This window comes from Pituophis catenifer, unplaced genomic scaffold (assembly GCF_029215685.1).
Source record: "Pituophis catenifer annectens isolate HBS135680 unplaced genomic scaffold, rPitCat1.0.hap2 SCAF_6, whole genome shotgun sequence".
Taxonomy (NCBI): domain Eukaryota; kingdom Metazoa; phylum Chordata; class Lepidosauria; order Squamata; family Colubridae; genus Pituophis; species Pituophis catenifer.
In genome coordinates this window covers 57722149-57736965 of record NW_027256886.1, presented here as the reverse complement: position 1 = coordinate 57736965, position 14817 = coordinate 57722149, and the positions used below count along the sequence as shown (strand labels likewise).

General features: G+C 39.7%; 1 protein-coding gene across 1 annotated transcript in view; it reads right to left on the bottom strand.

Annotated features, from left to right (window-relative positions):
- ZRANB1 (zinc finger RANBP2-type containing 1) overlaps positions 1-14817 on the bottom strand; it is a 61024-nt gene that overhangs the window by 19643 nt on the left and 26564 nt on the right. Inside the window, exons 4-5 of the mRNA XM_070945585.1 lie at positions 8652-8839; positions 7835-7988 (exon numbers count right to left, since the gene is read on the bottom strand). Of these exons, the coding sequence (XP_070801686.1) occupies positions 7835-7988; positions 8652-8839 (342 nt within the window). The remainder of the gene's footprint in view (positions 1-7834; positions 7989-8651; positions 8840-14817) is intronic.

Genomic DNA, 14817 nt, shown 5'->3' with positions numbered 1-14817 from the left:
TCTTTCAGATGATTATCCCCTTTCTCTTTGACATATATTGTTTTCCTCTTAATTCTTTAATTGTAAGCTATTCAGAGACATTGTGGAGTTGGTCTGTGTAAAAATTTTAATAGGGTTGGAAAACAGACCAAATAAATCCACATTGACTGATAATGCTATATGGAATATCGATAAAGCTGTGGCTGTGAACTTTTTTTTTTCTCTGCCTTGTGAATATCTAGCTCAAGAAAAATCTCAGCAAAACAGACTAATGAGGAGTGTTTTCCTCCATAGATGTAAGACTAAGCCCGGTTTTCCATCTAAAAAAGGTCAAGTTAACCTTTTTCTGATAGGTCCATCCTCAGTGACTGAGAATTGACTGGAATTATGCCCTACCGTAAGCAAGGAATGCTGCAAGTGACATGAATTTGAGAACAACCGATAGCCTAGTCCCGTGATGGCAAACCTATGGCATGCGTGCCACAGGTGGCACATGTAGCCATATCAGTGGGCATGCCAGCTGAGCTCTGGCACGCATGTGCGCGCCGGCCAGCTGATTTTCAGGCCTTCTGGGCCCACCAGAAGTAGGGTGTTTCCTGCCTCCAGAGGCCTGGGGGGGGACAGGAAGTAACGTTTTTTGCTGTCCCCAGCCTCCAGAGACTCCTAGAAAGGCTGGGGACAGCAACAAACGTCACTTCCTGTTCCACCAGGAGTTGGGAAATGGGCCGTTTCAGACCTTTGGAGGGCCTCCGAGGGAGTGAGAAAGGCTGTTTTCGCCCTTCCCAGATAAATAGAGAGGATCTAGAACCAGGTAAGAAAGATAACCAGGCCTACCAGGCCATCGCATGCCAGGAGCGGGGGGGGAGAGGGGGAGTTGCATGCGCATGCGCAGGGCAGATAAAATTATTGGTGTGCATGACCCCCCCGCCCCCCCCCTCCTGGCATGCGATGGCAAAAAGGTTAGCCATCACTGGCCTAGTCTATCTATTCTTTTTTGTCTTATTAAGCACTGTTATGTGAATCCTAGGTTGACAAAGCTATGATGGGTACCTTTATAGTCACCGCCCTGAGTCCTTCGGGAGTAGGGCAGTATATAAATTTAATTATAAATAAATAAATAAAAAATTAAAAAGTATAAAAAGTGGAAAGAGGGGCACATAACTAAGGCAGAATATCAGCAAATAGCCCAACCCTGCAAAGATCAAGTGAGGAAAGCTAAGGCTCACAATGAGGCCTTAGCTTTCACAACAAAGGCTTGCGACAAAAGTAAAAAATAACAAAAAAATCTTCTTCCAACATGTTAAAAACAAGAAAAAAGTCAAGGAAACAATTGGTTCATTGCTGGGAGAAAGTGGCAGGAAGCTGACAAGCAACAGGGAGAAAGCAGAACTACTTAACTCGTTTTTTGCAACTGTCTTTACACAAAGGGAAAATGCAGTCCAACCTATCAAAATCATCACAAAAAACAGATTAGGAACACAAGTTAAAATAGGGAAGAAAATGGTAAAAGAGCACCTGTCTACCCTAGACAAGTTCAAATCACCAGGACCAGATGGGCTACACCCCAAGATTCTGAAAGAACTGGCAGAGGAGATTTCAGAACCACTGAACTATATCTTTCAAAGATCCTGGAGCATCGGGGAATTGCCAGAGGACTGGAAAAGAGCTGATGTAGTTCCCATCTTCAAAAAAGGGGGAAAAAATAGACCCAGGAAACTACAAATCTATCAGCCTGACCTCAATACCAGGGAAGATTCTGTAAAAGATAATCAAGTAACGAATCAGCGAATACCTAGAAGCAAACAAAGTAATAACCAAAAGCCAACATGGGTTTGTCAAAAACAGATCATGTCAGACTAATCTTATTGTATTCTTTGACAAAGTGACAAAATTAGTGGACCAGAGGAATGTTGTCGATATAATTTACTTGGACTTGAGTAAGACATTTAATAAAGTAGACCATAAGCTACTACTAGATAAAATAGAAAAATGGGGGTTAGATAGCATCACCATCAGATGGATTCATAACTGGCTGACCAACCACACTCAACGTGTAGTCCTCAATGGAACTGCATCTACATGGAGGGAAGTATGCAGTGGGGTACCCCAAGGCTCTGTTTTAGGCCCAGTACTCTTCAACATCTTAATCAAAGATTTGGACGAGGGGATAAATGGGGAACTCATCAAATTTGCAGACGACACCAAGTAGCAGGAATAGCCAACACTCTGGAAGATAGGCTTAAGATATAGAAGGATCTTGACAGACTTGAATATTGGGCGCCCTCCCCCGAAAATAAGTCCTAGTGAAGGGGTTAGCATGGGAAGCCCAGGAGGCAGCCCTTCCTTTCCCTAGTCACCTTATGGAAGCTCAGCACCTTAATTGCGGCCCATGGATCAGCTGAGGCAGCACAGGCTGGGAGCTGTCTCTCATTCTGTCTCTCTGCGGAGGCCTCCTAGTGCAATGCTCTGCCACGGCTTCTGAGCAAACCTCCGCCTTCCCTGTGTAGGATTGCAAGGCTGAAGGCTTCGGAGGGAGCATTTTTGGGATGTGTGTCTGTGCAGAGCTCCCCAAGGATAGAATGATCGGCAGGGAAATGGGGGGGGGATTTTTCTGCTGATCGGAGCAAGGCGAAGCCTCCAGCCTTGCAATCCTGCACAGGGAAGGCGGAGGTTTGGTCCGAAGCTCTGAGCACTGCACTGAGAGGCCTCCACAGAGAGACAGAATGAGAGGCAGCTCCCGACCCGTGCTGGCTCAGCTGATGGAGGCTCCCTCGTGGGGTGCGATCGAACTTCCAACCCCAATGGACCCGGTGGGTGGGAGCTACCCCAACCCAGAAAGGGGAAGGAGCTGATGGGGGGGGCTGTGGGAAGTTCTGGGAGTTGAAATCCACAAGTCTTTAAATGGCCAAGAGGCTGCCCATGCTGCTGCTGGTCTCTTTGCCCTCCTGGCAGCGCTGTGGGACTGCTCTTGGCTGGCTGGCTTGAATCATCCCAGGCCACCAGCCTGCCAGGGCCCCTTTAGGAGTGGCTGCCTGTGTCGCCTCGCCTGCCGTTTTTAAGCTGCTGAGCGCCAGCCTGCATGCCTGCATGCCTTCCATTGCTGCTTCTGGGATAGCTTCTTTCCCTTCCCCTTCTCCCCCCCACCCCTCAGTCTCTTTCCTTTCCACTGCTGCTTCTGGGATCCCTTCGTTCCCTTCTTCCCCCCCCCCAGTCTCTTTCCTTTCCACTGCTGCTTCTGGGATCGCTTCTTTTCCTCCCCCACCCCCGTCTCTTTCCCTTCCATTGCTGCTTCTGGGGAACAGACAGCATGACGGAGAGAGTGGGACCAGCAGTAGCACTTTAAAAAAGTAAGATCTCCCCAAAAATAAGCCCAAGTGCTTATTTTGAAGCCCAAAAGAAAATAAGACACTGTCTTATTTTCAGGGAAACATGGTAACAAAATGAAATTCAATGGTGAAAAAAGTAAGGTTCTTCATTTAGGCAAGAAAAACAAAATGCACAGGTACAGTATATGTGGTACCTTGCTCAATAGTAGTAACTGTGAGAGGGATCTTGGACTCCTAGTGGACAATCATTTAAATATGAACCAGCAGTGTGCAGCAGCTGCCAAAAAAGCCAACACAGATCTAGGCTGCATAAACAGAGGGATAGAATCAAGATCACATGAAGTGTTAATACCACTTTATAATGCCTTGGTAAGTCCACACTTAGAATACTGCATCCAGTTTTGGTTGCCACGATGTAAAAAAGATGTGGAGACTCTAGAAAGAGTGCAGAGAAGAGCAACAAAGATGATTAGGGAACTGGAGGCTAAAACATATATAGAACAGTTGCAGGAACTGGGTATTTCTAGTAGTTCAATGAAAAGAAGGTCTGGGGAAAACATGAGAGCAGTGTTCCAATATCTCAGGGGCTGCCACAAAGAAGAGGGAGTCAAGCTATTCTCAAAGCACCTGAGGGTAAGACAAGAAGCAATGGGTGGAAACTAATCAAGGAGAGAAGCAACTTAGAACTAAGGAGAAATTTCCTGACAGTTAGAACAATTAATCAGTGGAACAACTTGCCTCCAGAAGTTGTGAATGCTCCAACACTGGATGTTTTTAAGAAGAGATTAGACAACCATTTGTCTGAAGTGGTGTAGAGTTTCCTGCCTAAGCAGGGGGTTGGACTAGAAGACCTCCAAGGTCTCTCTTATTCTGTTATACAATATACCAAAAATATGTACAGTCAAACAAATTAGAAGTTTAAAAAAGGGAGCTTGGTAAGAATGAAGAGAAAAAGTTTGTGAATGGGGGGCTGAATGATTGCTGAATGAGGATGTGAGAGGTATTATATAATGTGAATAGCTAGAAAACAGTACAGATAGTCAATTGTATGACCACAATTGAGCCCAAAATTTTTGTTGCTAAGTGAAACTTTGTTAAGTGAATTTCATCCCATTTTATGACTTTTCTTTCCACTGTTAAGTGAATCATTGCAGCTGTTAAGTTAATAACAGTTAAGTGAAACTGGCTTCCCCATTGACTTTGCTTGTCAAAAGGTCACAAAAGGTGATTACACGACCCCAATACATTGCAACCATCATAAATATGAGACAGTTGCCAATGTCTATATTTTGATCACGTGACTCTGGGGATGCTGCAACGGTTGTAAGTATGAAGAACGGTCATAAGTTCCTTTTTGAAGTGCCGTTGTAACCAGGGTGGATAAAAATCAATGATTTTTTTTAAAAAAATTTAAAAAAATGGTTTTTTTAGTTAAATCGGATTTTTTTTATTTTTTTCAAATTTATTTTAATAAAATGCTTTTGGAATAAAAATCTATCTAAAGATAGTTTTCTATTTAAGATACATTAATAATTTAGTTTATTCAGCATTAAATGGAGCTTAGTTATGTAGCATGAGGCTGTATATTCTGCAATATTTACATTTTTGATAAACTCATTCAATGAATCCAAGCTCTGCAAGCTGAGATAACATGCACTCCATTGATGCAGTCACACAATTTCACAGCAGAAATGACAGTTGCTCTTTAAAAATTATGATTTAAATCGAGTTGATTTAAATCAAGCCTTTTTACTAGTGATTTAACTCATGATTTAAATCATGATTTAAATCGAGTTGATTTAAATCAAATCCACCCTGTCTGTAACTTAATAGTCACTAACTGAAAGAATACAGTCTTTCAAGAGAATACCCAAATAGTTAAAATTTAAACAGTAATAAGTCACAGAGATTTCCTTCAATCATACAGCTCTGAAAAGGCAAAAAAGACAGCCCTTCAAAGACTGGATAATATTAAATATCAAACTGAAGCTATCACCCTATCCAGGAACAGAAAAGTCATGATTGCAAAAGGAGCATGCTATTTGCAGGCTATTTATACATTTTAACCTTCCCAAGGTTATAGAAGATTTTTTTTTTAAATTAGGCACAAGCAGGGATGAAATGTTACCGGTTTAGACCGGTTCACCCAAATCAGTAGTAAAAAATGCTACTGGTTCGCCGAACCGGTAATTAAAAAATGTAAAAAAAAAGTTCCGACAATCAACTGAGCGACACACAATCGTCGGAACTTTTTTTTTTTTTACTTTTTAACCATTTTTTTTTACTACCGGATCTCTGGATGCTTTAAAAAGTTTTTTTTTTTTTTAATTCCAATGATCATGCGTCGCTCAGCTGATCATCAAAAAAAATTTTTTATTTTTTTAAGCATTTTTTTACTACCGGTTCGAGCAAATAGGTAGTAAAAAATGCTTTAAAAAAGTTTTTAAAAAGGTTCCCAAGATCACTGATTTCCCCCCCTCCCCCATTCTACTTACCTTCCCAAGCCTCCTTTTGGTGCTTACTGTGCACTTGTGCATGCAGCACACGCTTGGTGTGCAGTACGCATGCGCAACCAGCAAACTGGTAGCAAATCGGTTCAGATTTCACCATTGGGCACAAGGTACTACAAGGTACTATTACAGGGAGGATTTACTAATGGAAGGAAACTGCCTACCTGTCCAAAATATGATTCCTGCATTTTTTACATGCTACTCTTTTGTGACATCTTCCAGAAAAGATAGTAATATATTACACTCATTTTGTTCTTTTAGACTCCCACTGTGGTAATGTCAAATTTTGTATGGCTATACTGAAAATGCAGCAACAAATGGTTCAAATGTAATAAATCTGCCACTTGGGACTTAGACTACTAATTCTATTTTATTAATTTTAGATTTTGGATTAATTTGCTTTGTTTTAAGATAGGAATAATAAAATTATCTTTGTAGCAGTCAGTTTCTGCTCACAGCTTACAACCTAAACACAACAGTTGTAATAATAAAGGGGAAAATAAACAAATAAACAAAAACCAAAGGAAAAGGAAAAGGAAAAGGTAGTGACAAAAGAGGAGAATACACATATAAGTCGCATGTGCTTACAGTTACAATTATTAATCACTGAGCAAAATAAACTCTAGTTCCTTTCAGGATGTTGTTTGCATATCCAAACTATAAAGGTGAAGATAAAGGTTCCCCTACACATATGTGCTAGTTGTTCCTGACTCTAGGGGGCGGTGCTCATCTCCATTTCAAAGCCAAAGAGTTTTGAAGACCACGGAGACATCCGAGACGTCTCCGTGGTCATGTGGCCGGCATGACTAAATGCTAAAGGCACATGCGACGCTGTTACCTTCCCACCAAAGGTGGTCCCTATTTTTCTACTTGCATTTTTTACGTGCTTTTGAACTGCTAGGTTGGCAGAAGCTCGGACAAGTAACGGGAGCTCACCCCCGTTACGCAGCACTAGGGATTCAAACTGCTAAACTGCCGATCTTTCGATCGACAAGCTCTGCGTCTTAGCCACTGAGTCACCGCGTCCCTGCTATATCCAAACTACATCTACTTTATTATATGAATCATATAGCACACTACTTCCCTATTCCACTATCTCATCAATTTCAGTCCCAAATGAAATTTCTTTGGAAGAAAATCTATCCCTGTACTTATTACATAATCACAAAAATCCTTTCTCAAACAGCAGTAGTCCTTACAACAGGTAGTTTTTGCAATCACAATTGGGGCCAGAATTTCCATCATGAGTCATTGTGGTCGGACTCTATGTTACAATAATTTTTACAGCAGTCATTAAGTGAATCACTGCAATTGTTATGGTCATTAACCAAATCCTGTTTCTCTAATGGGTATTTGGTCACAAATCATGATCACAATTACAGGCTGTTGCACATGGTTGTAAATGCAAGCCAGTTAACAAGGATCCAAATTGCAATCAAATGACCGCAGTGTGATACAACGATCATAAGTGCAATTCAGGTCAAAAGTCACTTTTTCCAAAGCCATTCTAAGTTTGAATAGTTGTTAAATGAACAGTTATAAGTCAAAGACTATCTGTATTCATCAGCCAATAACAAAGAACAGATATTTCAGATATTTTCTCAACAAGTACCAGAATCTGAAACAGAAGGGGCGTTGCTTACCTGATACGCTCGTTCTCGGGGCGGTGGGAACAGCAGTCAGGAATGGGTTAATCCGTCTGTCAGTCCTATCAGCTGACAGACGGACTTAACCCGTTCCTGACTGCTGTTCCCATCATTATGGAGAATTGTAACACTTGCATAAAATATTTACTAATAATTCTAATCAAATATTAAAATATCACCAAACAAATCTAAAAATTTATCTAAGCTTAATTCTGTCAAGAACGGTATTAGTTAACCTTGTTTGGTATCTCCACATGAAAAAAATGCTTCAAGAAAGTTTTACCACAACACCCACAGAAGAAAATTAGAAGTTGATACTTTTATACTCTCTTTAAACCAGTTAAAATATAAATTAATAGTATCTTGTAATTACCAGCAGGTAACGTAAATGTAACAAGGTCAGTTAGGAAATAGCAAGCAAAATCTCCCTTCCGTTGATGAAGCGATGCAGCAATTTCACGCCGGATTTGTTCAGTGAGCTCCGGGCACACCATAGCAGGAATGCACTTAGCTGCATGCTGGGACACCTGTAAGATGACATTTAGTTACTTTCTTTGCTTTGAAAGATAAACATATTACAAAACGTTTGGTACAATGTTTGTACAAAAGGTACAAAAATATACTTCATGAGATTTCTATTTCTACAGACACTTTTCAATCAACTTAGAAACAAGAACGAATTAACAAGATTCATTATTTGAAGTGCTGAGGTAGGAACAATTAAGAGACAATCCCACCTACTCCCCCCCATCCCACACTTCCTGTTCCCTCCCTCCCCATCTTTTAACAATAATTTTATTTCAGTTGTGATTTCCATTTTTATTGCTTTAGAAATATTTATCTTTTCGGATTTTAAAGTTTTAGTGCTGTAAGTCTCCCAGAGTTGTTTCAATGCAAGGGGAGGGAATTTGCACTTCCCTAGAGTGCATGAGAGCTCCCATTAACTCCATGTAGAAGAAAATTAGTCACGAAGGATCAGTACTTTTTCTGATTCAGAAAATTAACTATATTACAAATTAAATGAAAAATTGTCCAAGGATCTTATCTGAATAATCAGATTTAGACAAATCAAACAAAACTCTGTTGTTAGTCTAATTTTTTAAGCAGCTCACTCTGAAGTTTTAACTATTACTGGCACCCAGATTCGTTTAGTCTGGTGAGCGAACTAATGAGCAGTCATAAAAACTCACCTCTGTAAGCAGAACTGCTAACATATCTTGTCTCTGAAAACGTATTGCAAGGTGAACTAGTGTGTATCCCACATCAAAAGCAGAAGGCCGATTTAACAAGCGTACTTCATCTGCAGTAAGTTGCCGTGCAATATCTCCTCCTGATGATTTATAAGCTTCAATAGCAGCTAGATCACCTTCTACAACCCCTGGAGACATGGAAATTGTATCAGAATTTTTATTTTATTTTTAAATTTTCTAAATAAAATTTTACTTTCAGATTCTTGGAATCCTGTTTAGGGAAATAAATGTAGTTGCGATTAAATAAAAGCTTCTCTGCTAATAACATAACATGCACACAGTGCTGCAATAAGATTTTTTCCCTATGTTGTCTCTGAAAGTATAGGTCATTCGATGATATCTCTCTAGGAAACAGAATGCAAACTGCCTCTTTGAAATTTGTGTATGTGTTTTTCAATTTCATTCAGACATAATAGTTTAAGAATAAATCAGCTTAGTACATGACCACTGTGAAAAGAACTTTATATATTAAAAATGTTTTTAATAACAAATCTGCCTGTACTAACAATATGTTAACTAAAAAAGTCTTTGAAATGGACTTTGGAAGCACTCTGCTGAATTATCTCACCCTCATCATACTTATTTAAATGAGTTAATATGAAATCCTGTATCAACCTGCCTAGGGAGATTTCACAACAGCCTGCATGTAGCTTGAATATGGTTGAGCATGATGTTATATTATTTACTGAATTCTTGTTAATCATAGCATACAACCTGTGAGTGTCTTTTTTTTTATCCCATTCATATTCCAAAATAAAACCCACATTGCCCTACATTTCACCCTCTCAAAATTTTGATGGACTCATATTGGAATGTAAACATCTTACGGGTCCAAGATTACATACTGAATTTAATGATTAAATGGCGATGGAACTTCAAAGTCCTAATATTGTCAGAAACAACTAGATCACAATAAGAAAATTGCCACTTTCCCAAATTCTCCTCTGCAGAAATAAAGAAAGATTTAACAAGAGACACGACAGCTAAATATCAGGGATTTGGATTGCTGAGCATGAGGTTAGACTTAAAAGCTGAAATGTTCCCTTCTAATTCAATGATTCCAAGATACAGATCATGTGTCTTAGTACTACATATCCACTGTATAAAAATATGCCATTTCAAAATAGGAGTTTAGAAAAACAACCATCCTGTATTACAAGAAGCTAATTGATAGAAAAGTGATGCATTACCTGGGAAAAAATATCATTTTATTAGAGATTCATTTTAATATAATCCCCAAGATTCCAAGAGTATAGTAAATTGCTTAAAGAAAAAAATAGATTTAATTTTTATTTAGGTTATTTTTTTTTCCAGTATTGTTAAAAATGTTTTTAATGGGAATAAACTTCAAGAAACCAAAACCATTCAAGGGAAATGAGAATTTTCTCTTCCCAAGAAACAAAGTAACTGCTGGAGATAAATTCCACTCTAGGGTCAAAGTAAGCTGAAAGAGAAACAAAAGTAAGTTGAACTAAATGCCACAGTATGGACAACATGAAAGACAAAAGAGATGAACAAATAATTTATGAAAGGAAAGTACCTTTACGCAAGCAGAAGAGAATATAGAATGTTATCTTCAATATAGAATGATAGAAATACTTCAGTTAGGCCACTGAACACGGAAATAAAACTGAAGTAGAAAATTGTAGAGATAGCTGTTTTACATCAGGTTAGTAGTATTATTTTTAAAAAGTTATGGAGAGCACATATGTTATCCATATCAAGGACACATATACATTTTAGGCTGTCTTAAAGGCTCTCTTTTATAATTGGTTAAAACAATTAAAATTGTGTTTTAAAATTGTCTATTTGATAGAGTATGAACCCAACAGAAGACAACTTCTTTATTTGCTAATGATGTGTAACGAAGTTCTTCACCAATGGATTATCAATGTAGCCCCAAGTTATTTACTTATGAACATCCACAATGAAAAATTTGGTGGCAAATGCCCCTATTATTTTCACTATCCTGCAGTTGGCCGAGTCCATATACTTAAAGAAAATCCTATTCAGTTCCTTCCTATTCAGTTTCCCAAGCTCAAGAGAAGCTCAAATTGTAGCACCAGATGCTGTTCTGCTCACCATAATAAAATTTACCCAACTGATGTCCAGATAAAAATGATTATGAGTAATTCCATATGCAAAGAAACTTGCAAATTCATCCAATAGGTTGAAAGACATTTGACCCCATTTATCATTCCTTAAAAAAGTTTCAAGTCACTCTGAACAGGACTACCAGGTGGAAATCCACAGGTTCAATAAAAGTGAAGAAAAGCTTTGATTCTCTTATTACCATATAGCCGTGATGGCGAACCTATAGCACACGAACCTATGGAACCTATGGCACGCGGAGCCATATCTGTGGGCACATAAGCGTTGCCCTAGCTCAGCTCCAGCATGCATGTGTGCGCTGGCCAACTGATTTTCGGGCCTTCCGGGCCCACTGGAAGTTGGGAAACGGGCTGTTTCCTGCCTCTGGAGGGCATCCAGGAGGGTGGGGAAGGCTTTTTTCACCCTAGCTCAGCTCCAACATGCATGTGCGTGCCAGCCAGCTGATTTTCAGGCCTTCTGGGCCCACCAGAAGTCAGGAAACGGGTTGTTTCCGGCCTCCGGAGGGCCTCCAGGGGGGGTGGGGAAGGCTGTTTTCGCCCTCCCCAGGCTCCAAGAAAGCCTCTGGGGCCTGGGGAGAGTGAAAAAACGGGCCTACCTGGCCCACCATGCCATCACGTGCCAAAAGCGGGGGAGCGCAGGGGGTCGTGCGCACATAAGCGGGGGTGGGACACATTAAATTATGGGTATGGGCACGGGCGCGTGACCCCCCCCTCTGTGCTTTCCCCACTTTTGGCACACGACGGCAAAAAGGTTAGCCATCACTGCCATATAGGCTTGATCACAAGCCCATACCAATGTTCAGCTATTTAATTAGGCACCTAAGTGTATAATTGCTAGATTGCAGAAAATTTTCAATGTAGTATTTCCTTGTAAAACATATATAAAGTTGTGTAGAGATATACAATCCATTAAAAAAAACTACTTCTGTTTGGTATAAATGCCACAAGAAGAAAAGTGATCTTCTAAAGAACAGCAATTTAACATCTTTATTTAGGCTGGAATGCTAACTCAAATATTCATATAATTAATTCACTCTTGAACGACAACTCACTATACACCTGAAACCTAAAAAACATGACAAAGTGGACAACTAAAACACATGTAGTATTTGCTAAAAAAGAACATATTTGCATCAAAAAAACATCTGACTCCAAAACTATCCAAATAAAACTCCCTTTACTTATAATCAATTATGGATTATATTCATAGTAAAATGCTGCTGGAGTAACAGAAAAGAGTGGGAGAAAAAACTGGTACAAAAATGCAGGACAAGGCGCAAACAAGAATACGGAAATTTATTCTTACACTAATGAAATAAAGCAAATTAAGTAAGGCACACATTTATTCTCCTATTTTCTTCCATTTAAACACCTACTGCCTTGAACACTAAGGCACTCTCAGAAACTGTGGAAAATCGGTTGCTAAAAATCTATTTAACAAATAATTCAAATATCACTTTCAAAATAATCCAATACAAACCTAAATTACATGTTACTCACAGTTACTGGAGTCAAACCTAAGCTGAAAAAGACACCTGAAATATGGAAAAATAACAAAGAAATGCTGTTAATCCTTCTTTCCTTCTAATCTTTACCTTTTCCAGCAAAGATTCCTAACAATTTATCTCCCCTGCTATTTTAGATTGGATCACTCGATTACATATAATATTTCAAACAATAGGAAACTTCTTGCACAGCATGATAGAGCTTGCAGAATCCATGGCCAATTGAACTGAACAAATTTCATTAGAGAGATTTAACAGTTCAAAACCTTATAATCTCCTCCTATTTCAGCAATTTGTCTCTACCACTAACTAGAATATTTTTATTAAGCCCATGGAAATCATACTATATGTATGATTGGCTTATTTCAGTCTTCTGTTGTAGAATATAATTATTTTAGAAATGAACAGAATTGCAACCAATTAACATGCAGCAGATATACATTCTGTCCAATACTAAAAGTTATAAAAAAGCAAGCATACTGAAGAGCTGCATATACTGTATAGTTTCACACACGAAGTTAGAAACAGTAAAGGCAAAATTGCAGGGAACAAACCAATTTACTCTACCATGTTTCCACGAAAATAAGACCCAACCAGAAAATAAGCCCTAGCATGATTTTTCAGGATGCTTGTAATATAAAGCCATACCCCAAAAATAAGCCCCAGTTACGATAATAAGCCAGACGAACACATTTTAGTACCATATTTCCCTGAAAATAAGGCCTAATCAGAAAATAAGCCCTAATGCATCTTTTAGAGCAAAAATTAATATAAGACCCAGTCTTATTTTCAGGGAAACACGGTATCTGCCTCAAATACTTACTCGGATCATATAATTATTTCTTAGATGAAAGTAAGTTTCTTAACTTCATACTGCATTTCCATCCTGGAGAAAAACTCATTATAGATTTGGTTAAAGAAGGGATTATCTAGAATAGAATGCAATTTTAGAAAGAAGAATGAAGAATACATGTTTGTGTTTATGTACACATAAAGGGGAACTACTTAGCCAAGCAAAATACTGAACTGTGCACCAGAAATTTGCCTCCAGGGATTTTGGGACAATGTCAGTTTTCGAGATCCATTTGAATCTAGTTTCAGGTTGGTTACAGAACAAAAACTGCTTTGGTCATGTTGCTGAACAATCTACACCAAAATATTATGCTCTCTGTGTGATTCATGAGTATCTGATTATTAGCTGTATTGTGTTGGGATGGGATCCAGAGGAAATCTTTTATGGAGGCTCCAATCTTTTCTAGAAGTAGGTTCAAAATGGAAATACTCAGAGAGATGATTATCATTGGATTATAATTTCTTTTAGCGTTTTGGTTGCTTCCACCTGGCGTCTGGGCTTTACTGATTTCATTACTATAATAATGATTAACTCCATCATGCCTTTCCAACAAAATACAAAGAAACTGTTCAAAGATCTTGTTTCATGTTGGAAATTATAGTGTCAACAAACCACGGGCTGTTTCTAAATCTTTTGAGGGCATGAACATAATTGACATTAGTGGTCCAACTAAACTAATTACTGGAGAACGAACGTTGCTTACCTGAAAGTTCCTTCTCAGCGCACTGATGGAGAATCCAAAGCGTGGGTAATGTTTACGTTGAGTTTGTCAGAGACTGAGTGTATATCACTTTAAATTTTCTGCCTCGGTTCCGCCTCCTCCGCTTGACTGATGTCAGTTTAGTTCACGAAGAACAGGTAGAAGAGCAGACGGTAAGCTGTAGTCGAAGTCACCGGACCTGGATCTGTTAGGAAGGGAGGGTTGGATTCTCCATCAGCGCGCCGAGAAGGAACGTTCAGGTAAGCAACGTTCGTTCTCCAGCGCATTGCCTGGAGAATCCAAAGCGTGGGATATACCCAGGCAAGCAGTGAGGTCCGGGTTAGATACAGAGGCCGCCATCGATTGCAATACTCGGCGACCAAAGGAAGCATCAGCTGCCGCAAAGGAGTCGATCTTATAATGTCTAATGAAAGGAGACAAGGTTGTCCAGGTGGCAGCTCTGCATATTTCAGAAACCGAGGCTTGAGTTGCCCACGCAGCGGAGGTAGAAGCACTTCTAGTGGAGTGTGGTAGGACCTTTCTAGGGAGAGGCTTGCCCGACACAGTGTAGGCCTTACATATGCAGGCTTTTAGCCATCGTCCAATGGTAGTAGCGGATACTTTCTTGCCGAGAGACGCCGGAAGAAACGAAACAAAGAGGGCTTCTGAACGACGGAAGGCTGAGGTTCTCTTGATGTATCGATGTAAGGCTCGGCGAACGTCGAGGGTGTGCCACTGGTCCTCCAATGGATGTCTGGGATCCGGGCAAAAATCCGGGAGGATCAACTCCTGAGCCCGGTGGAAGGTCGAATTGACTTTCGGCAGAAAGGAAGGGTCCATCCTGAGGACGACTCGATTAGAATGGAATATACACAAGTTGTCCCGGACAGATAGGGCTGCCAGTTCCGAAATTCGTCGAGCAGATGTTATTGCGACT